The sequence below is a fragment of the Aythya marila genome (assembly GCF_965140915.1).
Source record: "Aythya marila genome assembly, chromosome: 3".
NCBI classification, from domain to species: Eukaryota; Metazoa; Chordata; class Aves; order Anseriformes; family Anatidae; genus Aythya; species Aythya marila.
Genome location: NC_139044.1, coordinates 70,327,189 through 70,353,404, shown reverse-complemented (window position 1 = coordinate 70,353,404; position 26,216 = coordinate 70,327,189). Strand labels below are relative to the sequence as shown.

Here is a 26,216-nt window from a genome sequence, read left to right as displayed (position 1 = left end):
TCCTGTGATGTTCAGCAAGCAGGAATACATCTGTTTAAAGTTTACAAGAAACACATGCAAGATGTTTTGCAGAGTCTTGCTATAGAGAGACTCGTATCTGTATTGGGTTTATTTATGTAAAATGGCAATTCTTGAACTATCTAATTTAAAACCTTTAAATGCTAGAACTATTTCAGAGTATTTCTCTGTATTTATGTAGATTCTTTGCCCACGGAAAATTGAACTGAAGTTTGATATGTAAGTGGTTCAGACATTTTCATCATTTCGTGCAACAGCAGATGGCTAAGACAGAGCTGCCATCGTATTAAAATAAAGCTTCCCTTCATACAAACTATATCTGAAGTGAAAAGTCCTTTGACTTCTACTCCTTCCTGTTTTTGCAAATGATTTTGTGTGCTTCTTAGATAGAGTTTTCATTCATGTTTTCCTGAATTAAGTTTTCAGCTGAACTGTGTGTAAGCATCTTCTCTGGTGTAACAAATCAAACTGAGTTATTGTAAATGCCACTCCTGCACTGGGGATGCTTTAACTACTGCTGTAACTACTAAAAGCTGCCCTTCCTGATGGCTATGATAACGTATTTTGCCCCGTGATTTCATTTTCTGAGAGTTCTTGCTGTTTCCTGTTGCTTGGGATGATTGTTTCAGACCGGATTTAAATTATAGTAATAGCTTAACAGAAAAACCTCAACTAGCCAATTTCTTTCTCACAAAGCAGTAACTGACCTTGACATTAATAAAAGTGGGAGCACCCTCAGCTGTTCCTAATTTCCCATTCGCAGTTACTGCTTTGGAAAATTCATTTTTAAAACACTGATTCTTGAAGTTTTCAAATTGTGAGTGATTTGTCAAAACGTGTACGCAAGAAAAGCAAAGCTGCTATTAGACCCTTGAGGACCATTTCAGCTGAGCATAACTCACACGGAAGCAGTGATTGACCAAGGTGGGTTCAAGTATTTTCACCATGCTCCCATGCCAGCATTCCCCAAACTGTATCTGGACCTGGAATTGGTTGCTCTCTTTGGGAGATGCTGAGGAATTTGTCTCTTCACCCAGCTTCTGCTACCCCAGCAGGAGAGTAGGTTGGGATCTAGACCCATTTCTTGGGGGCAGAACTTTTTAATGGGGTCAGTCTGTAGGCATTAGTTAATCAAATATCTGAGCACTGTCAGCTACAGCCAGAATTGATTTTGGTGAGTTTAAATGTTTAAAAGGTTTTTACTTGGAGTGAAAGACTCACTAGGAATCTTTTGGGCTAGCTGATATCTAATGTCATCTTTATCCTTGGAAATATCCCCTGCTGACTATAATAATAATAATAATAATAATAATAATAATAATAATAATAATAATAATAATAATAATAATAATAATAATAATGAGTAAAAAATTGTGTAAAAATAATAAGCATCACCAGTACGTCAGTTTTCTCAGAATCTAGAACTAGTTTCTTTTTTCCCTTAAAGTTTTAAAATAATGTTTAGCTATTTCTTTACCTAACTTGTAAGAATACAGTGTCCTTTTTTGAACAGTGGTATAACAGGAGAGTTATCTTTGGGAAAAAATGGCATTTGGTTTGTTGGAAATTTTTGCTAAAGACAGGTTGTGTCTGCTCCTGCCCTCTCAACAAGCAGAAGCTTTAGAGTTATGTGGTCATAAGACTTTCTGTGATTAAAATCAGCTATATTTTGGTGTGCAAGCTCATATGCTAAAGCAGGTCCATATGGACACAATTCATTTTTAGACCTCGTTTCTTTCTGTACCCACAGATTCACAATACCTATGTTTTTAAGACTAATACTGTATCTTTCAACTTAATACATTATGTCAGGATACCTTTCTAGAGCATTTTTGTCTTGGTTGGATTTAAAACAAGTAATTATAAAAATCACTGCCAATTTCTAGTATCATCCAGCAAATTTTAGTAAATTCTGTTTTTTTTTTAAGAGCAGATTGGTTGTTAAGGAAAAGATTATGTTGCGTCTTCCAAGAGCTCCTGATTTTAAATTTAAAATAAATTGATCTATATCTGAGTGGAAAAAAAAAAAAAAAAGAAAGAAAAAGCAGCTCAATACATAGGAAACTACTTGAATTAAATGCTCATTTTGACATTTTGCCAGTCATGGGAATTTGCACATGCTCTGGGCTGAGTTAAGATATTAAAACAAAAATACTACAGTAAAACGAAACACGAGGAAAGTTCGGGCTCGACTTTGTAAGTTATCACATGCATAATAGCAAACATGTGGTTTCTCTGCTCTTCCCGTTCCTTGTAGAAGTGAATAGTGTGTCTGAAAGCAACGGGGTTTTGATACAGCCCTGTGTTACTTGGCACTGCAGAATCCTCCTACTTTTTTCCATTAGTCTCAGATTATCCTCTCCCGCGTAACGCAGCACTTCTGGGTGATAGCCATAAGGGAGGAAAATTAGACCTGTGCGGATGGATTCTCTTTCATTGGTTACCAATTTCACGACAGATAATACCTTGTGAGAAAATTATAGGGTCACACAGAATTACTACTTACTCATTTCGAAGTAATTTAATTGACATCACGTTGAAGGAACAGACTTGTTATATTGGAAGATTTTAAATCACTCTTTAAGAAAATGTTTTGGCTAAGGGTATGCTATAAATCTGACTGAACTGAGAAATTACAATTTTTTTAAGATATATATGCTTGAAATTTTTTCTGTAGTTTCTCATTACGGATTTTAGTTTTTTCTAAACAAATCAGTCTGGAATTTTTTTCTCTCTTTTTTTTCCACCTCCTTTCTTTAGAGAATACCTACAGGTGTGACAGAAACGTGGGTATGTGGGAAAGATTTCAAGTCATGTCTAGCTTTAAAGACCCTTTAGTAAAATAGTAAAATGTTGGTACAATTGGATTAGGGTTTGGGGGAAGAAACCTGGGTTCATGTTAACTAACACATGCTTCCATTTTGTGGAAAGTAATTCAAATTATTTTTTTTGGATACAGAGGGTTTTAAGAAGTGTTAAACATCTTTGACATGACAGTCAAGGTGATAAAGTTCACTGGAGGCATCACTGAGATCTCTGTCAGTCCCTTGGGAAAATTAATACCTGACATTGCTAAAGCAGGGCTATATTTATTTATTTTTAATACTTTCAGTCTTTCCTCATCCTTAATATGGGAGGGAAGAGATATGAATCCTCCGTCACTGCCATTCATCTTTCCAATTAAATTATTTAAGCATTTTTTATTCCTTTTGCGATTCATCTTTTTTCTTAACTGCAAGGAAGAAATTACAGTGACTTCTGAAATGGCATCCCCTGTTTGTTTGGGGTTGCTGGTTCTTGTTTACTGGCAAGGGGCTGAAATGCAGATCTACTTTGCTTTTTTCTTTTCTTTTTTTTTCTTTCTTCTTTTTTTTTTTTTCCACCCATTACCTCCAGAGCAATCTAATCGACTGTTAACGTTCGAGGTATTGATACAGTCATTAAGAAAAGGATTTATGTGGAATATATTGACAGCCCCACATATTCTGTGGGTTGTTCTTTTTGAGCTGAAAAATAAGAATTTGTTTGCTGGCACGTTTATTCTTTCATTTTATTTTTTTTTCTCTCCCCATCCCCCAAACGAGTGCCCTTCTCGTTGGCACCTTGACACCCAGAGTTTTGTTACTCCCCATGCGTGGTGTTACCCTGTGCCACGCTGTTGACTTCCACAAGCTGACACAGTTGCAGTTTTGGTGTTTTCATTTTCACCTTCTTTTCATTTGCAGGAGAACTGTCTTACAGATGACATCGGGATATCTACGTGGAAGGAGCAGGTTTTCCTGTCACATAGTGCCTTGCTGGCAAAGAGCTGCCAGGCTGCAATGGAGCTAGCAAAGCACAGCGCTGAGATTCAGGACATGGCGTTTCAGTATGGAAAGCACATGTCTATGAGTCATAAGGTACACCTTTCTCTTTCATTCTGGGATCTTAAAAATGGAAAGACTGGGAAGATGTGTTGCTCCTGAGCTCTGTTCTGTAATAGCACTATGCTGGAGACCTTTGCCAGTAGGTCAGTGGTGTGGAAAGTTGTGGCTGCTGCCTGGTATGAAAATGATTGCAGAAACTGCTGGTAGGAACAGTGCTTATGAACTGGCACAGTCACACTTCTAGCCATGTGGCTTGTTTCATTCAAGACTCTGTGAAAATCCCCCTGTTAAAGTCTGGGGGAAAGTCCCAGCAGGAGCCGCAGAAGGATGCAGGTGTTGGGTTTCAGCTGCCACCATGCAGGGGTTTGTACCTGTGGCTGAAGTATCTGCATGTGTTCCCTTCTGACTCAACTGCTGTGGAGGTAACTTTGAGAGGGGGTAGGAGGTGGACAAGGAGGGAGGCAACCAGATGAGGACAGGAACAGCCTAAACCTAGGGAGGAGGAGGCTGAGGGGAGGCCTCATGGCGGCCTGCAGCTCCCTCACGAGGGGAGCAGAGGGGCAGGCGCTGAGCTCTGCTCTCTGGGTACAGCGACAGGACCCGAGGGGACGGCATGGAGCTGGGACAGGGGAGGGTCAGGATGCGGGTTAGGGAAAGGGTCTGCACCCAGAGGGGGGTCGGGCACTGGGACAGGCTGCCCAGGGCAGTGGCCATGCACAGGCCTTGCACAGAGGTGTATCTGTGTTGGCATTTCAGCTCAGGTCGGGAGTGCCCCACTTAGTGCACTTTTGTTAGAATATCTCAGTGTCCGTAAGCTGGGTTTTCTTCACTGGAGACTGGACTGAAAGTTGTTCTCCAGCAGTTGGAAGTCTTTCAGTCCACAGCTGGAGCTAGTCTAAAGCAAAATGCAGTGTGGAAGCTCAGGTCCTCAGCACTCGTGTTTTGCCCTACAGATCCACTCCTCCTGTATTGCACTACTTGCAAATACAGATGTAGGCTGAGCTGGGCAAGCAGACCTCCCATCCACTTCTGCTCAGTTGATTTAGACAGTTTCTAGTTCCTCCAGGAAAAGGAAGTGGTTTTCTAAAGCATAACTTTGCTGCCGCAGAAATACCACTATGTGCTATTATGAGGTACAACTCTATGAATAAACTGCTTGTAGTGCAGACTGTAGCTGTAACATTTTGCGTACGCTTTAATATTAATACTTTCACTATTGACTAATATAGTTGTATATAAAGGATTATATGATTTTCATAGAAAGCTACTAGCTATGCAACGTTTCCTTTGTCAGAAAGGAGATCATACTGCATAAATTTCCTCAGGTACTGAAAAGTAGAGTGTGTTACCTTCACAGATGAAAAATCGATCTTCCTTCCAGCAAAGACTAGATCATTCTTCCCTTTATGTTTTTTCCATTTCCTCCCACTCAACAGTTCCCTACCTGGCTGTCCCACCGCTTGCTCAGCTCTGCAAGCTCTCCTTCACATATTTCTTTGGAGCTACTCTACATACTTATCTTCCCCACAGCTTTCTGCCACTGCAGTGCTTCTCTCTCTTCCTCTCCCTCCCCCAAACTTGAAGTGCAACTAAAATACAAGTGTCAAAGCAGAAAATGGCAAGGAGGTATAGAATCAGGATACGGACTTTGAATCGGTGCTGGCGGGAGGTAAATGTGCAGGCTGTTTCTGGAAACACAAGAAAGATGTTCTTCTCTTTCAGCTACACTCGGACCTTCAGCCATTTGTTAAAGAAAGTTCTAGTGACATCATGGCCTTCAGTTTGAATTGTGCTCCTGCAGTCTTTCATCAGGAATTCCTTGGAAGGGATGCGTGGATTAAACAAATCAGAGAGGTAAATTAAAGCATTGTTTAGCATTTCATAGTTCTGCCATTTGTATCTCTCTTCCTTGCCTCAATCTGCAGAGAAACCTAGAAACTGATAACAGACAAGACACAAAGGTTAATTCTGCTCTCTAACACCACTCTCTCATGCTTTTGTGAGGGTAAAATCAAAGGAGCTGATAAATGAGCTCCGTTAAACTTCTGTGTGTCAGCGTAACAAGCACGTTCATTTGCATAGAGCATATGTCTGTTGCTCACTACTTCTGCAAAGTCCCATGTCTTAGCTTAAAGCTACTTTCACTGTCAGTGTGATGCAAAGAACTTTGTCCTACGGTGGCCATAAGGTAGGTACATGTTTCCTTCTGCCATATTTTTTTTCTCTAATACTTAAAAGAGGAAGGGCATAGGCGTGTATCTGTTTTACATAACCATGTAGCACTGTGGGTTCAGATCTATGAATAGCTTCCTGGGTGTTGAAATACAACTTGATAACTCTACAAGACGGCAGGGAGAGAAGGGGGCGGGGGAATGCCAAAAAATGGCCAAAATTAAGCATGCTGTCGTGTTCCTGCATCAATGAGACATGTTTTGCCTGTCTAAACATCTGTGGTGCATACTGTGGAAATTCCTGCTGTTGTTATACAGATTCTTCAGTAGAAAGTTTGCTGTCTTTGCACAGAACTAGCTTATTATCAAACATATTCTTTCAAGATGTGCTTGCTGATGATGGCTCCTTCCCTTCCTGGTTTGAAAGCAGAGCTCTGCATCACAGGGTGTGAAGTTTGAGCTTCTGCTAGTTCTGCCTTTATGATGGCCAGGTTGCAGCCTGCCTTCACATACCACAAGCAAGAGGTGCAGTGAAATTTTGGGACTTACGTGCAGCATCCACAGCCTTGCAGGGGTGCAGTGTGTGTGTGTATGAGTCATGAACCAAAATGAACTTTTTGTCATTTTGAAATTAGGGGAATTAAGGGTTGATAGTTTATAGCGTATGAAGAGAAATTTTGGAATTCTACCGTCTCAACACAAGGCTCATGTGTGAGTTGAATGTAAATGGATTTGGATGATTGCAGTTGGAGAATAATGGTATTACCACAGCACACTTCATAAAAGCTTTGAAACCATTTCCCATCTGCAGGATCTAGAGGAGGTTGCAGGATTCCAGGAGTGCCGTCTGTCTGCTCGCTAATTCTCATACCAAAAATGGGCATTGTAGAAACAATGAAGCAGTTCTTGCTGAAGGAAAAAAAAAAATAAAAGAAATGACATGCTCTACACAGAAGTATCTGCTAACTGCTACTTTAGCTAAATACAAAGTGGAACGTCTAGTCCAGGAGCCTTTCTTGGCTTTTAATGATTTAGAAGGGAAAATTACTTTTCATTAACTACAAGCTCTTTGAGATATCATCCGCAGTCATATTCACTATGTGACATTCAAGACAGGCCAAGCACTCAAACCAGAGGCTTTGTCGTGTTGGCAGATAACGCCGTGCTCATAAGCCACCCTCTTCTGCAGTGTCATTTGTGTGGTATAAATAGGCGAAGCGTGCACAATATACTCTGTCCTTGTCAGTTTTTTCTAGTAGCTGAGTTGTGACTAGGCATATGGAAATCACGTTATGAACCTGTTAAGTAATCTGGCTTTCTCCTTTGAACTGCTTGTCCGTATGAGCATTCATGTGATGGGTTCGAGGTAGCACCTTGTCATGGCAGCTTCCTCCTCCAGCAGGAAGGTCGTAGAGTTCAGGAAAGAGGACAGAGAGCTGTATTGTACCTGGTAGCCTCTGCAGTCTATACTGCTCAGAAAGCTTGTCTCCAGGACTCAGTGCCTTCATAAACGTCTTCATCAAGGATGCCTGAACTGCTGTGGAGTGCCCAGGACTTGTGTGGTTGTTTCACCACAGTTCCCTTACCCGAGGTCCAGACACAGGCGCTGCTGCCACGGTAGCTTTTGAACACAGGCAGCTGTATGCACCTTCCTGCTGCTGAGCTGGAGACCTTTTAGAAGCCCCCTTGTCACTTGATTTGGAAAGAGCAGAACACGCCAGATATCCAGGTGTGGAAGGCTGCATCAACACCGAATATTTGCGTTTTGAGAAGATTAGCTTCTGATTTGGGTGGAATTCAGAGACTGCCTTAAAAGGGATCTAGGATGTATGCAGAGGGAAGCCTTGTCATAGGAGGGGAAAGAAAAGTGTGGGCATGCATATATGTGTGCACATACACAAAGATACCTGCATGAATGAATGATCATCCATAAAGACCAGAATCTCTCCTGTTCTCACTGAGCTCACCACCAAAATCCTTCCCCTTTTTGCATTTAAACTCGAAAGCCTAATGAACTGTTTGGTCAGGTATCTATTTTAAAAGGAATGTAGGTTGGAGTAATGTCCTGAAATGAATATTAAAAAAAAAAAAAAAAAGTAATGATCCAATCTTAAATGGTTCCTAGGAAATACTGCTGTAGACAAAGAAATGCTCATCTTCAGATAAACTAATAAAATAGTCACCGAATGCACTCCCACTGAACTTTTGGATAGCCTCGTAATCTTAAAATTTAGTAGATAACCCAGGGCTACGTGAAGGAAGATATCCTAGAGGTCAGAAGACAGAAGAGTTGGCAACTTATAGCCACATAGGGATATCTCTCACTAGACAAGTACAAAAATTCTCCACCTTCAATAGGCATCCAACATCTAAGCAATGAGGTATAAAAGATCAAAGTTTGAGTGAAGAAATTCAGCAGAATCCCTCAGATATAGGGATTGTCTTAGCCCACAGCATTTGAATATGAAAAAGGGAATAAGTCAGAAGCTAGAACTGTCTCATCCAGGCCTCTATAATCCTTGAACCTTTCCACATATTTTTCTGAGCCTTTTCAGAAGAAGCAGGACTGGAAGAAAAAACATTTACGAAGTGGTTTGTCAAGCATTCCTGAAGGACAGGTTGTAAGAACATGTGTTACAGGGGCCATCTCATCTGAGAAAGAAAAAATCCTGGAAAGCATTAGTCCTAAAAACCTGCTCCAAAAGCATTGTCTTAAACCATCTGCTTATTTGATGCATTTTGAGTCATGGGGGGATGGGAATACACAAACAAGGAAGTGGTTATTGGCAGTGGTTTTACTAGTCCTGAATGGTATCAGGCTGTTCTCTTAATGCACACTCCAGAAAAGCTGAATTCTTAATAAGGAGAATCATAAGAAGAGCAGTAAAGAGTTTTTGTGGGCCAGTCGCCTTTCTCCTCCAGTGAAATCCCTTCTGTTTCCCACTGTTTTCCTTCCTGTTCTGGTTGCTTGGTTTCTTATCAGTTCTTCTTCTCTATTTTGTTTTTCCTCCCTACAAAAATTAATTCGTTTTCCAAATCTGTGCCATCTTGGCAACATCTCCTCAAAGCTGTGCTTGCCACACAGTGTTCCTCTCCAGCGCAGGCCTCAGCTCTTCTCCTTCGGCCAGTTGGCCAGCTCTTCTTGGCTGTTCTCCTAGGTCCTCAGAAAGGACCGCTACCTCTCCAGGTCCTCATCTGCATCCTTCCAAGAGAAGTGAGGTTTGTGGGCTTCTTTCATGGGGGCTAGAGGGAAAGAAAGTCATGATTTATTTCTCAATGCACCTGAGAAGAGAAAAACTGAAGTTGAACAAGGTGATAATGATACAGCTGGATTTGACCAAAGGGAAGGGCTTCAGTTTGGCCAAGCAGGAACACTCTGGCTCCAACATTAAGAATCACTAAGTGAGAAAGGCAGAGACATCCTCTTTTCCATATCACTCAGTGACAAAACTAAGGAATTTGGACTAGGTGCCTTTCTGCATCTGGGCAAGAAGGACTTGAAATGTATTCGTGCTCCTTTCTGACTGTATTAGGAGATAAATACAATTGTAAACCAAAAGCAGAATTAGTATATCTAACATCAGTCTAATAGTGCTGACACGGTCCTGACATACTCTGAGAGGATCAACTTTAGACTTGTTATTAACTGTGTGCAAATTGCTATGAATATAGAAGTGTTCTCTTTTAAGAAGTTCAATCTTGTTATTGATGATACAAATTATAGTTTATTTCAGAAATTCATGGGAGAGATTAATTAGTGCAAGCAGCAAGATTTCTTAAGACCATAACATTTTGGATTCAAAAAATGTTTAACAACAACATGTCATAAAAAATTACAGTGAGCGTTTGCAGCTCTCATCTGAAACAGAACTATGTTGGACAAGCTGATAACACCTTTGCTTGAATTTTGTTTTTTTTTATTTCTGCATCAGATTCCTAGAGAAAGTCAGTTATGTTTTAAGTAGTAGGTCTTTGATAGCATCCTTTATTCTCATAGCTCTAGTTTGCAATAGGTAATAACATATATATGTATTCTCTTTCTCTTTAAGGCACAAGGAAAAGGAAATATAATGGACTACAAAAAGGTCAGTGAATTGCATTTAATTCTACTTTTTTATTTTTAATGTTTCCTGTAAAATTTTCAAGATTATTTTTGACAGTCAAGAGAAACTTCCTTATTTAAGTCAAGTTACAATTTGTGTATGTGGAGGGAGTGAGAATGGCTTCTGCTATTTCTTGATTTAAGAAGCAAGTAATAGTCATCTACCCTTTAAGTATCAAACACAGTCATTTAATAATATTTATTCCATTCCCCAAATTTAGTTTTGAAATGAGGTTTGTCGTGGCTTTTGCTGTCTTTTTCTGCAGTCATTTGCAAGTTAGTTTCCATCAGTGATTTCTACTTATTGATAGTGTGTGTTACTTTATCTCACCCTAAAATTATGCTATATATTAAAAATACACACACCTACACACATTTTATAATAATTTGTGTTTCTGTCAGTGCCCATTGCAGCTTTTAGCTCAGTCACCACTGTATTTGCTCCTGGGACAGCCCTATAGTAAAGGCAGGCCTGAAGTAACTAGCTTGTCAGCTGAAAAAAGTACCAGGGGCACCATAAAGCTCTTAGAGAAGTGCAGGAGGTGGCTGAGAAGGTTCCCCTGGTTCAGTGCTAGAGAACAACTTACCCATGGTGGAAGCAGAAGATGAGGTTGTGTCCCCAAGTCCCTCGCTGAGCATGAGGCTGAGTTGTTTGAAGTCTTAAGTAGATCGTGAGGGTCCAGTTATTTATCTCCAGCATCAGTGAGAAATAATAGACAAACTATTGTGCACAGAGGATTGAGAATTGCTTCTTGAAGTGGAGCCGAAAGAACATTACAAACTGTGCTGCTGAAGTAGAAAGCTAACACACACACAAGTCAGAATTCTATTGTAATTATTCTGTATTTTGAAAATTTGGATTATCATCTTTCGTTCCTGTTTGAACATGAAAAGGATCTGAGCATTAGTTTGCTATTTAAAAACATTGTCCTTTTGGTTTGGTATTTTTTTTTTTCTTTTTTGACAACAGAAAAACTTATAAAACTGTCACTTTCTAAATGACCATTGAGAGCCCCAAATTTCTTTTTCCTCAAATTTGTCTGAGTATATGAGATACTTCTGTGAATGTTCAGGCTAGGCTCCTTGCTTTTGTAAATCTAGAATGGATTTGTGCCTTTTAATTGTTACAGTTGTGACATGCTCAATGTCATTTCCGTAGCTTAAAAAAAGGGGAGGGAGGGGGGTGGAACTGCTTCTAAAATTGCTGTACTGAATTATTTATGTCATTGTATTCTGCATTTTGACTTGAACGATTTCGTATTTTGGATTGTTCAGATGAAATTAAAAAACCTACAGTGTGACTAGGCTACTTGGACACTTCAATAAAAGGAAAGGGAGGGAAAAAAAAAAACCTTCCTCAAGTTTTTTATTTCATGTAAATGACTTCAGCCAGGAAGCACATGATTTCAGTACTCAGGGTGATGATCTTTTACATAAGCCACAGATATTAGGAGTTTAGTAATGATAGTGAAAAATTCTCCATCCTTTTTTGAGCTCAATCAGTAATCAACTTTGTTTTTTTGGTAGAAGTCTGTTTCAAAACTGCGGTGTCACATCCCTCTCTTCTAGGTTTCTTCATTTAAAGTCAAAGTGGTCATTAGTTGCATCCATGCTCAATGAGCCCAGTAACCTGTGGCTCACCCCAGCATAGCAGCTCGGCCAGTGCATGCACACGGCCAATTAGAAGGCGTACTGTGCAGGACAAATGAGTATTTCTTTTCTGCCCTTTGCTGTGATGTCTTTATACCACCAGTGTCAGTGTTTTGCACATTTGCTCTGTCTTTTCAAGCATCGAGGACCGCTCTCATCTTCCTATTTAGTTGCTAGAACTACTTGAACATACCTAATCAAATTTGGGGGCTTGCTTCTCTTTGAGTCTTTGAAACATCTCTTTAATTGTGTGAAACCAAAGGCCAAAAAAAATAGTTGCAAAGCTTCTGAAAAACTATATTATTTCTGTTCTCTTTATTTTTATTATGAACTTATTATTCAGCATGCCGCTTGCATAAGAGCAAAATGCTGTTCCTTTATTAGAATTCATAAATATATGTATATAAAAACTGCCAGTGGTTTGTCTGCTTAAGAATATTTCACCTTATTCACCGCAGCTTTCAATTAAAATAATGAATGAAGGTAAAAATTAGAAATGGAGATTTACCCAAAGTGACTGCTTGAAAGGCAAAGGTCTTATTTTATTTCCATTTTGAGACTGCTCAGGAACTTTGGAAATGTGTGCTTGATGCACGTTATATTAAAATGGCATCCCTGAGTTTTTCCAGAGGCAAAAATAAAATCTAGATGGTGCTAGTAAATTTAGTGAGGGCACTGAGATAAATATAGATGTGAAATACTTTTCATTAATTTAATTGGACCCGAGACTGTCATGTCAATAAGGTCAGTATATTCTGCAAAATTGCTAGTACTTTTTTTTCCCCAGCATATCAATCTTTTTATCAGAAGGACTTTGATATCACAAAGGCACTTATTTTCTCACGTCAGTATCTGAATGTTGCACTCTGATTTTTTTGCTACCCCATCACAGCACATCCAGACAAATTATTGATCCATCATTGTGTTGTTTGAAAGTCTCTTACAGAGATGAAGAAGTAGGTGCAGATCTGTTTTAGTGGTGTTTCTCAGATAACAAAAGGGAAAGTACCAACATATGGCAGAGACAGAGCTCATGAATGTCACTGAAAGCAGCAGCGACTTGCCTGTCATCCAAATTTGTATGTCATATTTTAGCAAAAATCTCAGACTTAAAAACAAAAAGCTTTTATACATTTTACAATTTCTTTGCCATGCCAGATAAGCTGTGTAACCCTGCAACAACAAATGGAGATCCTGAATGAATTACTTACTATTTTATAATATTGATTAAAAGCCCTCCACTGAAATCAAGGCCTTAATGGTGGCCTGAAGGCATTGTACAGACTTGTTAAGTGACAGTAACACAGGCACAACCAGTGCCAGGAATGAATAATTCTTATTTTCTGGCCAAGGCTCTAGAATAATTACAAGGTAAGGATGAGGTATGCAAAGTCCTCTGTTTTGCAGCCAGTTAGATTCACTGCAGGAAGAATTTCTTGTTTTTCTTAATGCAGAAGTCATAAAAGATAAATGAAGTCAAGTGAAAGGGGACATAGCAAAACTATTTTTTAATGTATCCCTGCTCACTTGCTTTGCTGTGAAGTCCTTTCACCCAGACTGGCATGGGAAGTAGGGTACATCAGCAGTGCTGTAGCATGCTTTGTTGGTTTGTCCATGGAGCACCAGGCACGATGCTAACACGGAGCAGGTTTTGTGCTGTACTGGCAGCAGGTGAGTCAAGGAGCAGTAGATCCAGCCATCCGTACGCTGCATGGCACGAAGGCTTTGGCTCCACATACGGCAGGAAAGAGCTAGAGAAGAAAAATGGGAAAAAAATTAGGCCTTGGCTAAACTGTAGAGAAAGGTAAGTGTTAGCCAAATCCCTGAGGTGTACAGCCACTACCAAAAATCATTTGCATTGTTTTTTATTAGTGGGAATTTTCTAGGGCTTCTTTGGGGTAAGAACACAACCCAACTTTTGTTTCATTAAAGCAAACAACTATTATGTTTTTTAGCATAAATAACAAATCAATTGCTTGTGTGTGCTAAGATGACAATTAATAGTGGCTACTTGTGTTACTGAGATGGGAGAAAGTCATGCTTTTTGGTTCATCATATACCTAGCGTTTAGATTTGAAAGCTAATAGGCCTTGTCAAGTTCATTGTGAAAGGCCTGGAAAGGCATAAGGAGGAGGAGTCCTTTCTAAAAAGTTGAAAGGTCTGTGCAGCTCAGGATGCCTTGTAATTTTTTGGCAAAATGCATTACCAGGACTGCGTAACAGCTGGGGTGGCAGCGCTCCCTGTAAGTAGGCCATCTCTCCTGTACTGTTGGGGGTGGCTCGTTCCAGATTTGCTCTCTTTTTCTAGAAGGGGATTTTTTTAGTTTGAAGTAAAAAGGTAATTCAGCTGTTTGTCAGTTGAGTGAGGAAAATAAATCATATTCTATTAATAGAAGTTTCTGTAGGCTGGTGTGCCCATAAAAGATGCATTTCTTTACCTTTTATGTTCAAAAAAAAAAAAAATCTAAGAAAATATTGGATAAATGCATTTACTGCCCCAATTTCAAGTGGCATATTATTCTGCATATAACCAACAAAGATTAAAAAAAGAAAGTATTATATGACACTCTGAAGTGATGCACTTAAATGATTGCCAAGCCCACACTGAGAAGGAAGAGCATAAACCCGTGTCCAGCCACAAGAACTGCAAGTGAATGCCGAGACATTCCAAGGTACCGCAGAAACAAAGGAAAAATCTGAAAAGGTTCATCTGCCAACTATAAAATGCGCCGGTGCTGTTTCAAGGTAACATTTCAGCAGTCTATTCCAGGGGTTTTTTTTGAGCACGGTGTTCCCACAAAGGAGAAAAATTTAGAAAAACAAGTGCAGAGCACTGTAAACACTTAACACAAGTCAATCACTCAGAGACAGACCGGTTTAAATTCTGTATTATAGGGGTTTTCTTTATTTTGGTGGGTACTGTACATTTCAGAAATTTAGAATAGTTTAGCTCACTTCAAGATCAGAGGGAACACGTGATGTTTTTCAGTATACAGGAAATTAAGCTGTTTAGGGTCATTCTTGTGAGGCAAAAAATACATTTTTCTGAAGTTGCCTGCTGATACCTTGTCACTGAAATAATTAATGCAAAGTTTGATCATTAAAAAAAGAGAATGTTCTTATTCTCCCTTTGCACAGAAAATCTAGTACAGCCAAAATATTTACCATGTATTCACAGAGTCTTCCTTCAACTCCCCACCTACCCTCGAATTTGATGTTCTCTGTACGTAGAACTGTCTAAAAGGAATCTTATTTTTACTTTTGCTGGGAAATAAGGTAAAAATATATCAACAGAGGAGATTTAAAGTTGTTCCTTTGTGCTTGAATACCTGCTGGTTTTTTTGTCTTCATTGATTCTTCAGTCTCCAAAATCCAGAAGTCCCTAGGCTGCCCCTTAGTCCTCTTGCCATCTTCTCCAACAGGAGAGCCCAGAAGAGTTGGTCTGGCAGGCAAATGCTCAATTTCTGTGCTAAATTTCTCTTTCTCTTCTTGAAACAAGAGGACTGCAAGACATAGTACGTTGAACTCTGCTTTATTCACAGAATGATGCAGTAACTGAGGTTGGCAGGGGCCTCTGGGGGATGTCTGCTCCCACCTCCTGCTCAAATCACAGCCAGTGTGGATGGATCAGCTCAGGGCCTTCTCCGCTTGAGTTTTGGGTACCTGCAAGGACAGACCTGTTGTGGTGATTTCCTTCCTGGTGGAAAAGAATTTCTTTGGGTCTAATCAGCATTTCCCACGCTGCTGCCTGTGCCCGTTGCCTCCCATCCCTTCTGTGTGCCCTGTTCTGAGTCCTCTGCACGTGCCCGTGAGGTGGTTGGGGCAGCAGGACCACCCAACTGCTGGTCTGCTTCTCCGGGTCAGTCCTGGCCCAGCAAACCTCGCAGGGCTGAGTGGAAATTCCCCTACTCCAGCTGGTCGGTGCTCATGGTTGTCGCTGGCAGGATAGGAAATGGGGGCTGAGACCAAAGTGCTGGTGTTAAACTCCCCTTTCCAGTGGGTCAGGGGATGGCAAGAGGCAATCTTCAAGGAACAGTCGGTGTCATCGTACCTTTTATTTGCAGGACGTGCCTAGAGATGTGTGCAGAGGGAGATAATGGGAAGCAACCTTAAAGGTGGAAGGGGTCAGAAATCATCCTTTTCCCCTCCTCTTAACCTGCTGATAGACAATGGCTGAAGCAGGAGCTGATACAGAAGGGAAGGGAAGGGAAGGAGGAAGCTGGAGACGTGGAGCCCAGCCTCTCAGCATTTTGTCTTCCTGTGCATGCTCAGAGCATTCAGAACGAGGGACCCTCGGTGCTCCCCTCCTGTTCTCCTTTGCTCTTTCTCTAACTCGCGATTAGAGCCATCCCTCCTTCCAGCCACAGACTCGGGAACGGAAGAAATGAAAATAAATTCACGGCAGGTCAAGTGGATGAGGCTGGGCGAGTGCAGACAGCAGAGCAGACTGTGTGGCTCTTAACCTGCTGCTTCCAGTGCCCAGCCGGGTATCTTTTTTCCCAGCCTGTGGCGATTTTGTTGTCGTGTTGCTTTTCCTTAGATTCGTAGAACAACCTTCAGACATAAAACTTTAGGGTTTTCAGCTTCAGTGTGTTAAGCCTGGTCAACATCTGAATAGATGAGGAAAAAAGGTGCCTTGGGAGGGAGCATTGCTTCCCTCTTGAGTCTTAACTTGGCTGCACTACTATAAGGCCACTCTTAAAGCTGAATTTAAGCAACAAGATCCCTTCTATGAGCTTTCATGTTCTGGGCACCTTCAGAAGGAAGTCAGGCTTCATTGCCATGGTCTGAATAAAAGCTAAAAAGCTAAGATGCGCTGTTCTAGCATATCTAGCAGTTCAACTGGAGAAAAATGTCTAAGCGACCTGTATTTCGACTTGCATTCTGTTTTAATTATTGCTTGCTGCTCTGAAGGAGGTTGTGTTTTGGTGATGGATGAAGTTGTTCCTACAAGTGGAAATCTGCTTGCACAAAATGATGCCGTGTAGGTGGAGACCAGAAGAGCAGATTCCTCTATTTAGAAGAAAACAGTGAGGGAGCGTAATTGAAGTTTATAAAGTAACAAATTGAAGGAGTTTGTTTCCTTTTCTGTCTGTTTCCCTCAAAAATCAGCTGCTTCTATCTGAGTGAAATTAAGAAATAATACATCTAAACTGGGTACATGGATTTATTTATTTATTTTTTTTTTTGGAAATACTTAATTTGTGAAGTTCATTACATGAAATCACTGAAGCCCAAAGCCAGAGAGAGTGGAAGCGTAGCTGCAGCACAACTGGTGGTGCAGCTGAAGGCTTAAATTGGTTGTTTTGCATACAGAAGGGCCACTGAAACCTGGCTTCCCGTGGAGTTACATCCTGAATTTCCTTAATGACCGCCTCGCTACAAGGAGCCGAGTTTGTACTCCTCTAATTTTTTTGTCTTCCTTTTTACAACCCCGGCTGAGATAGAGGTAACGTGCAGTCAGCTCAATCCGCACGGGTTTGCCTCAGCGCGTGCTTGCTTGGGTTGAGCGGCTGATTCTGCAAGCAGAGTGTGAAATGGGAAGTTTTTGGGGACTATGAGGTAAACAGGGAAGGGACCAGCTTCCAGAAGATGATCGTAGGTCATCATCAACAATATGTCTTTATATGAGTGTTAGCAGCCACACCAAACATTTTTAATGAGTTTACAGCAGAGTTTACATCACGATGTGTGGCTTCTCCCATCTCAAAAACTGTGACTGAAGGAAGGGGGAGAAACACCTTTTCTTGCCATTCACATACCTCCTCTTCCCCACCCCCTGTTGCTGCAGAGCCGCGGTGTGTGGCAGATTCCCATTCTCTGGGATCGTGTTGAATTAACAGAGTTGTGCCTCTGGGTTTGTTCTTCTCCGAAGCACGGCACGGGAAGATCCTGACTGAAAGGGGGAACAAACATTTGATGGTCTGGGACCTGAACACTTAAGTGCTGTAATATGCTTTCAACTCATTTCATCCCTAAATACAGATAATGAGTCCACCTCTGTGCTGAGATAGGAAACATCATTCATTGTATAGAAGAGCAAGTATCTATACACTGAATGGCTTTTACAGTTTGGGTGAGTCTTAGGTATTTTTGACATGACTTAAACTAGAGTGTTAAGGTTATCCTGATGTATTTGCAAGTGAATTGGGGCACTGTGCTAGACATTGGAGGAAAACATAATTTATAAAACCCCGTATAATTAGTTACTGTAGGTACCTGTGTTCAAGAACCCCCCTTTTTTTTTTTTTAAATTTTTATAAAAAAGCTGATGCCATGATGAAACTGAACTACAAAAGCCACCTGGGACGCAGCTTGTGAAACGGTCTCGTGCTTTAGGGAGAAGCATTCGTAGTATTTTGTAGCAAATTTAACCTGTCATTTACCCCAGCATTTTAGGTGCCAAACCCTTCCAGCAGCTTGCGGTGAACGCGTTCCTCCAGGGAAGCGTTTACTTTCTCAGCTGGCGTTATCACCGCACCTTTCTCCAATCCCCTGCCCTTAGTGGGAAGATTGGGTTCGCGTGGCTGTAGCCGCGTACAATGAACTTTAACAGATCCCATTTTACCGACAGAATTCGCTTTTGTCCACTGTCACCAGTGCAGCCGCGTGGTGTATAAATAGAAATCCGTAGCACAAAAGGCAGGAGCTCAGTGCATGTTTCCAAAAGCAGGGAATGCAGCGGGTGTTGGGAAAAAAAATCCAGCTTTTGACTGCAGAAAACAAGAGAGTGAGTGGCTGGGGTGCCGGTTCTGCACGGGAGCTCTCGAAATGCCCAGATAGCCACATTTATTTTTATTTTTTGGCTTTGTTGTGCTGTGTGTCGGTTGGAGAGCTAGCGCCGTGCAGGTGTGATGTGTTTTAAATCACCTGCGGCTCTGCCGGAGCTGGGAGCCAAAGCAGAGCAGCCGCACACCCCAGAGGGGTTTGGGAGCCCTCCCAACAGCCCCAACCCCTTGGAAGGGTGGCAGGAGCAGCGCCGGTGCTGCCAAATCCCATCCCGCCCCGCCTGTGTCTCCCCACAGCTGCAAGAAGCCATCAAGGCTGGCAAAGGTGTGACTTCTGCCATCGACCTGTGCCGTCGCCACGGAAACCGAGCGCTGGCGGCCCTCGAGAGCTTCCCTCCCTCGGAGGCCCGGGCGGCCTTGGCCAACATCGTCTACGCCGTCACCAGGTTCTCCTGATGCCGCCGCCGCCGCTGCTGGGGGCACCCAGCCCCGGCCTCCGCACCGAACGACATTTGGGGGGTGCAGGAGGGGAGAGAGAAAGAAAAAAGAAAAAAAAAAAAAGGGATGGAAGTGAAAGAAAAAAAAAAAAAAGGTCAACTTTTTTTTTTTTTTTTTTTTTTGCTCGTTGTGCCAGAAGCGCACTGGAGGCAGCAATAATTAATGAGGCCCGTTCGCGTGACCTCGGCAAATGGACAGGAAATCAGTGCCTATTGATTGGGCACCGGCGGGGACGGCGCCAGGGCGGAGGCCGGCGGTTTTCCTGCCCGGGGAGGCCGGGGTGGAGGCGGGGAGGGAGGAGGCAGGTGCCGCCGGGAGCCGGCGTGCCCCCGGTTTGTCACCACGAAGGGGAATTATTGGGGGGAAGATCCTTTATCTGCCTGCGTGCGGCCGGCCGTGTCTCCCCACGCTGTTTTTTATGTATTCGTGTGTAAAATGACCCCGTGCTTAACGCTGTCCCCGTTGGAGAAACTGGCTGAGAAAATGTGTCCAGCATGGTAAGTAGGAGCTTTAAAATATTTAATCAAATATTAATTTGGCTCTGTCAAGGGAAGCGACCGCCTGGTTTTTAGACCGTGCATACAAAATGTGCTGCGCTGGGTCAAAGAGCTGAGGTCTTCCCACCCTTCTAGGGGAAGGGATATCCTTCCCTGGCATCAAGGAGTTTGTTGCAGCACAATCTTACACAAAGCAGTTTCCTGGATTTGCCACACTTTTGTTGATTTAAGCCAAATAAATGCTAATTCCTAGGGCTAAGTGTCAGCTTTTGGCAGAAAGGGGCGAGGGATGTTCAGTCTTTCACCACTCTGAATAAAATGGAGAAAACGCTGGAGAAGCTCTGAACCTCGGTGTGTTCGATTCTCGAGTCCAGCTGCAGAAAGCTTATAAGGTGTATCAGGAGCCCGCAACGCGAGACTGTCTCTGTTTTGTTCATCGGAGATGATTTTTGTGGTTTGCATGCATGCAATCCGAGAACGGCGTTGACAAGAAGGCTGAGTTTACATAAATGATCTAGATTGAGACTCAGCTACCTTTCTTCCTTCTGTGGTGTAATTACAGCCCGATCTGGAGACAGCTAGCACAGCAAACAGATTTCATTACATCGCTCACTCAAACACTAAGTGGAGTTATTTCTGTTGAATTCTCTCCTCCCTCCTTCTCCCCCTGCACTCCTCCCCCCTCTGTCACACAGCTTATTTATCACAGGCCGGCGCGTTGCATTCCACCGAATGCACAATAGAAATACAAACTGTAGCCTCTAAAGATGTTCTGAGCACCCCTCCTGCATGATGTACATAATGTTCTGTGTAAATGATGTCTATATTATACTGTAGCATTACATGTATAATAAGGACACTCGAGGCAGTCATTGTATGGCAGCAGTGTCCAAAACTCAGGACTTGCTTTATTTTGGAGAATGTCTTCAGCACCAGACCCCTTCTTGCTTGCATTTTCTTCTTCTTGCCTCTCTTCTCACCTCTGCCTGGTGCCGCAGCAGGAAGGTGGAGGCGGCAGAGAAGCACCCAGGCGATGGTAGTCGCGGGCATCTGCCTGAGCAAAACTTCAGGGAACTTCGCAGGTGAAAATGTAAGTGGTTAGCTTACATCGTCCGTGGGCTTGCAAGGAAATATTTAAATCCAACCCCAGTCATATTTCAGGCAGCTTTTTTGGATCTGATTTTCACTCATTAAGGATAGAATGAGCCATACGTTATCTTTATCTCATACCTACACTAAATGCTTCATCATGATTTACGGCTGCAAGGGGCTCGGGTCTGGCTGGAGATATTCTGAGCCATCTCTCCTCAGTTATGTGACAGGAATATCAAACATATGCAAAAAACTCTGTACACCTGGTTTATTTTTTTCATGAAAGTACACTTTTTTTTATTTGTACTTTTTACTAATAAAGACAAATGAGCAGAAATAATGACAGCTTGTTTTGTATTTATATCATCAGAAAGTTCTGATTGCACTTAAACTATTCCTTAACATTAACTTAAAAAGAAACCAAACTGAGTTGTACCATACCAATACTATTAAGCGATTGTATAGTCAAGAAATTTATCTCTAATCACTGAGAAATTTTAGTTGCGTTGTTACCTCCAGGTAAAATACAAGCGTGGTATTGTCAAACCGGGGTCTGGGGTCTGACTGAAGAAAGAATTTGCTTGTTTCAGTCATCTCAGCGGCAGAAGCTGTGTTCTCGTCAGCTGTCCTGGGAAAGTAGAAGAGGATGGAGAGCAGGAGCCTGTCTCAGGTGCTCTGTACCAGCACATGGAGGTGCCCTTTCTTAGGAAACCCAGGCTCCTTGTTTAAGACCTGGCTTTTCTGTTCCAAATGCTGACATGCCAGAGCACCTCATCTGAAGCACACCCATTTTAATACAGACACTGTGTAATATATGATAAAATTATCATCCACATGCTTGGATTGCCAAAAACCAACAACCAATAACCTATTTGATTGTCTTACGCCTTTTTTGTTCTCTAATCACCAGGAGCTGTCAGAGTGTACGTTGATTAAAGGCTTTGGGGAGCGGGGTGGTTGTTTTTTAGCAGAATTATGGACGAAAGCCATTTCTTTTCCATGCCCCTGCATTTCAGAAGGCCTTTGGCACAGGAAATTGCACCGAATTTTCATGTCTGCTTTTCCTCACTGCCACCAGTAGGCCAAGCCAAAACGCAGGCAGCTCACCCAGAAGTACCCGTCAGCTGCTCCTCTGAACTTCATCCGAGGTATTGTGTTGCTGGACCGTCACGGGCATGCGAGGTCCCAGGCCATGAAACCAAGCTGAATTCATCTGCGCAGAGCAGAGCACAGCTGCAGGCTGGGAAGGCTGGCTCATAGGTGTCTCGGGGAAAGCTGCTCAGCTGCCAGCCTAGTTTTTCCAGCTCCACGGGAGCATAGAAATTTTGGCTGCAAGGGGCTGCAAAAGGTCAGCTAGTCAAATCTATTCAGAGCGAGTTTGCTGCCAACACCAAGTCCAGCCTTGGAAACTTTCAGGGATTTTGCTCCCACAGGTCCCCCACGCAGCCTGTCCTAGCTTTTTTTTTATTCTTCATAGTCTTCAAAGTCCTTTTACCTGGATATTGTCTTAATGATGAAGTACTAAAGTTTTTCAGTCTCAAAGCAGCTCAAAGGAAAGAATATTTCCACTTCCCAAAGCCACGCATTTTGGTGGCCGCTGCATTAAATCCTCGTTTTCCTTCCTTTCAAAAACCAATCTCTAGAAACGCATTAATTAAGTACGCAATTAGCATTCGCACGCTTCTCTTTTAGGGTAAGCCCGCTTTCCTACAGCCCGCGCCCCCTGCCCACCCCTCCGTGCACAGCGCATGGCCAGCCAGAGGCGTGCTCTGGCTCCCCCGTGTGTGGGAGCCGGCTCCTCTGCAGCGTTTTTGTAAAACCCACTCGGGAGCTATGTTGTCCTATCTGTGATTATACAGGACAAGCACAATGCTGCAGCAAAAAATAAAAATAAAAATCTTGCTTCAAAACGTTTTCCTGTAGCCTGTCTTGCTTCGTCTCCCTCCCTTCACCCTTCCCCCAAACAGCAAGGGCTGGAAATTCTCTGCTTTATATTGAAACATTGGGCAAATTGGTTAGCTTTAAAATTGTACACAAAAATGAGTATTTTACTTGCACCAAAACCGGTATTTTTTTTTTTTTTAATGCTTTTGACCTTTACGCCAAATGACTCGCATCAACTGCAGTGGTCATATTTTAGCAGTTATTAAAGGTCAGATTATAAAAAGGAAGTGTTATCTGGAAGCAACCAGTAAAATCTGAAGCAACTGCCAACAGATTATTTTTTTTTTTCCCCTCCCCGAGAACGTAAACCCTCGTTTTAAAAAGCTTCACTCTCTGCAGATGAGTGCGATGTGACCGGCTTCTCCGAAGCAGGGCATGATGAGGAAATAAAGCATTTTTCCCTCTTGGCTACTTTGGATGAAAGCTCTCCAACTCGCACATTGTGTCTGAACACTTCTTCATTCATAGCATGCGCCCACTGAAAACTGTTTTCTGTTCGCAGCATTGGAGCTGTACTATTTATAACCTCGTTGAACAATGCTAACTAGAGGCAGTAAAAGGTGTGTGTTTCATATGCAAATCACTGGCAATAATTTTGTACAATTACACTTAGTTGCTTGCATCATTATTTTCGGCACCAACATAATAATAAAATAAAAATAAAAAAGCAAAAAACCCACGGGTTTAGCAGGAGAACAGTAAAGGAAAAATGTCTGCGTTAGTAAGACTTATTCTTAATAAAACAATTTTCTTGCTTTTGTCAACCCATGGAAGTTAATTTGTTAAAATTTCATCTCAATTTGCAGTAACTATGAATATCCCTATCTCTGCTCAGGTGCTGGAAATGGCTTTTAGATGTACTTATGCTAAGATAAGCTATCTTTGCAGGAAAATAAATGAGGTTTAAATGTCTAGTGTTTCTTAAAGGCTGGTGCTGCTAAAAGTCACGTTAGCAATGACTGGAAATATTTCTTACATAATTTTTTAATGAAAAGCAATCGCTTTTGATCTCGTTTCATTGTAGTAATAGCCATTAAGCACGTGGCATGTTTTTCAGTTCTTGTAAATGCAGGTCCCCACACCTACAATTTTTAGAAAAAAAAAAAAAAAAAGCAGTTCAGATTAAATTTTCCGATTTAAAAGGCAAATGTCTTTATTGTTGTATAAAATGCACTCACTTCGTAAATACACGACTGTTCTCCAAGGCAGTGCGGTAATTTGGGTTAACACATCTAGTAGCCAGGAACCAGAAATGCACATTAATGCAAATTCAGAAGAAAACGTTCCTGTCCACCTGAAGAGCGAGGTTCAGGAGTAGCTCTCCGGTAGTAGTGAGGGTAAAGAAGGAAAAGAGAAGAGAGACAAAGAGGATTCCTTCCACAGAGATTTCTACAACCTGACCACTGCTACTTCCATTTAAAAAGAGAAGTCTTTAATAATGGGGGGGAAAAATAGCAAATCAGCCAGCTGATTCCTAAAGAAACCCAGTTTTCTGCACTGCTTAGCAAGTTATAATTATTTTTTTAAATATTGTCGCAAATATTTGAATTTAGCTATCTCAGTGAAGCAGGAGACTATGCAACAGGGCTAACACGTTTCTCTAAGCAATGGGCAGGATGTGGATCTGAGGGCTAAGTTCACAAGAACGTATGGTTCACACTTGCTTGGGAGATGTGGCCATCTCTGAGAGAATTTATTTGATGTGAACATCTTTGAGAGAAAGGTTTTCTCAGGCTGCACTGAGCTGTTTTGCAATTAACACAGAGTTTAGAAGAGCAGACCTTCGTGGGATACATGTTTGATCCTTCGGGGTTGGTCATGGCGTAGATAACACAATGACTGTGCATTCAGTCAGCGTTACTTCTTTTTAAACGCAGAGCTGTGAGATAGCATGCAATGGCACACAGCTCTTGGCTGAACTAACCTAAAGAGAACTCTGATTTCATTGCCAAGAGATTAAAAGAGGCTTATGTTTCCAAGAGTGAAATTGCTCAGACTTGTCAGTTTTTTAACAGCTATGGATGCAGCCGATGTATAAGTAAACTGCTGCAGCGCAGGAGGAGATTTTAGATTGCTCACTGGGTCAGCTACTCCATTCTTGTAGCTCCGTTACATTCCTGTCCTACTCCATCTTCCATTGCAGCTTTGATATGATTTTTATTTTAAGCTTTTATCTCAAATTCTCTTTCCTCTGGTGCTCAACTGTTACATGTTTGCCATCTTGCCAGTGTGCTCTTCAGGCTAGAAAGCCTTTTTTTTTTTTTTTTTTCCCTTATAATGAGTGTTCATTCCATCAAAACTTTTTTTTTTTTTTTCTGTCAGCTAATCTCCATGCGTGAGGTTTCCAGCCCACATGTGCTTTGAAACGAACTGGCTTATTTTTCAAATCCAGAGATGCTGCGTGGATCCTCTATTTTTGATACCCTTGGTTCAGCAAGCGATGCAATTACGATGTTCCTTGCCTGTCTTTGTAAAGTCTTTACTAAACAGCAGTTTTGAAAAGTTTCCCACAGCAGTTACCATTGTGCCTAAGAACAAGGTGCAGTGTCGTTATTAAATAAATAAATAAATAGATAAAAAATCTCATGTCACAACTTTGTTTCTGAGAAGAAATCCCCCGCAATGTGATTACCTGGCACTCCAAACCAGCGTTTCCCAAGCAGTGCAGCGTGTTGCTGGCACGGCCCTCCAGCGCTGCTTCGGGAAGGTTGAAACCACAAAACGAAGCTCAGGTGCCCGGTGCTGCTCTCCTCTGCCCGGGTTCCAGCAGCGTGTGGGTGCTGCCCGCAGCGCGTTACCTGCTCGCTGTTGCTGCCCGTGGGCCAGCGAAGGCTCTGAATTTGACTGCGCAATGCGCCCAGACACGTCCTTTCGGCCTGACAGGTAGTGAAAAGGACTGAGGTATGTGACATTGATCCAGTGATACGCACTGTTGGCACATTTGCCATTAAATATTTAATGTTTTTATAACTTCGAGTTGCAAACCTTGCGGGAGGGGGCTCCCCCTGCACCTGCTGCACGCAGCGGGGGGGCTGGCAATGCAGGGAGCACCACGAGTCAGGCAGAGAGACGCCTGGTTGCCGGTGGGGGCTCGTCCCGCTGCGCAAGGGACTTGTTTTCCCATGAGGGGCTTGGTGTGAGGTGCGTATGATGGCTTGTGGAGCGCTGGCTCTGCACACAGGAGGGCTGCTTCTCTTCCTCTCTCCTCGCCGACTCCATGGCTCTGGGGTCTGGCTGCAGGCTGGCTTGGTTTCAAGGTGTGTGGCAGAGAAAAGTGACAGACGGCATCCTGGTGCCGTAGCATTACGTACAGACTGCCAAAACTGGGGTTGGAAGTGCTTTCAACATCGCATGCTGCATCCCTGCCTACTCAGTGCTGCAGGCACTGCTTTCACATTGGTGGTGGTGTTGATGGCTGAAGTCTCGCTGCAGTTTGGTGGGCCGAGAACTGTCCCATTGCTTGCACTCAGAGCAGTGGTGATTTCCTCCCAGCAAGTCCTCCTGTTGGAGCTGCTCGCCTCGGTGACCTGGAAGTTTCCAGAGATTGCCGCAATGTCACGGAGTGGCTTTTGAGCCAAAGGCACGAAGGGAGGAAAATGAACATTTGAGTGAACGAGCTGTGCAGCACGAGTTCAAATGGCGAAGAAAATG

At 42.4% G+C, this 26,216-nt stretch overlaps 1 protein-coding gene across 2 annotated transcripts in view; it reads left to right on the top strand.

The window, feature by feature from the left end:
* The window catches only part of PDSS2 (decaprenyl diphosphate synthase subunit 2), a 110,121-nt gene extending 84,718 nt beyond the window's left edge, over positions 1-25,403 (top strand). The window contains exons 5-8 of one of the 2 annotated variants that reach the window (XM_082756642.1): positions 3,744-3,917; positions 5,607-5,738; positions 10,105-10,140; positions 24,888-25,403. In XM_082756642.1, the coding sequence (XP_082612768.1) occupies positions 3,744-3,917; positions 5,607-5,738; positions 10,105-10,140; positions 24,888-24,929 (384 nt within the window). In that variant the 3' untranslated portion in view covers positions 24,930-25,403. Of the gene's footprint in view, positions 1-3,743; positions 3,918-5,606; positions 5,739-10,104; positions 10,141-18,831; positions 21,060-24,887 lie in introns of those variants that run through there. The other variant, XM_082756641.1, reaches the window with a different exon arrangement.
* Positions 25,404-26,216: the final 813 nt, after the last annotated feature.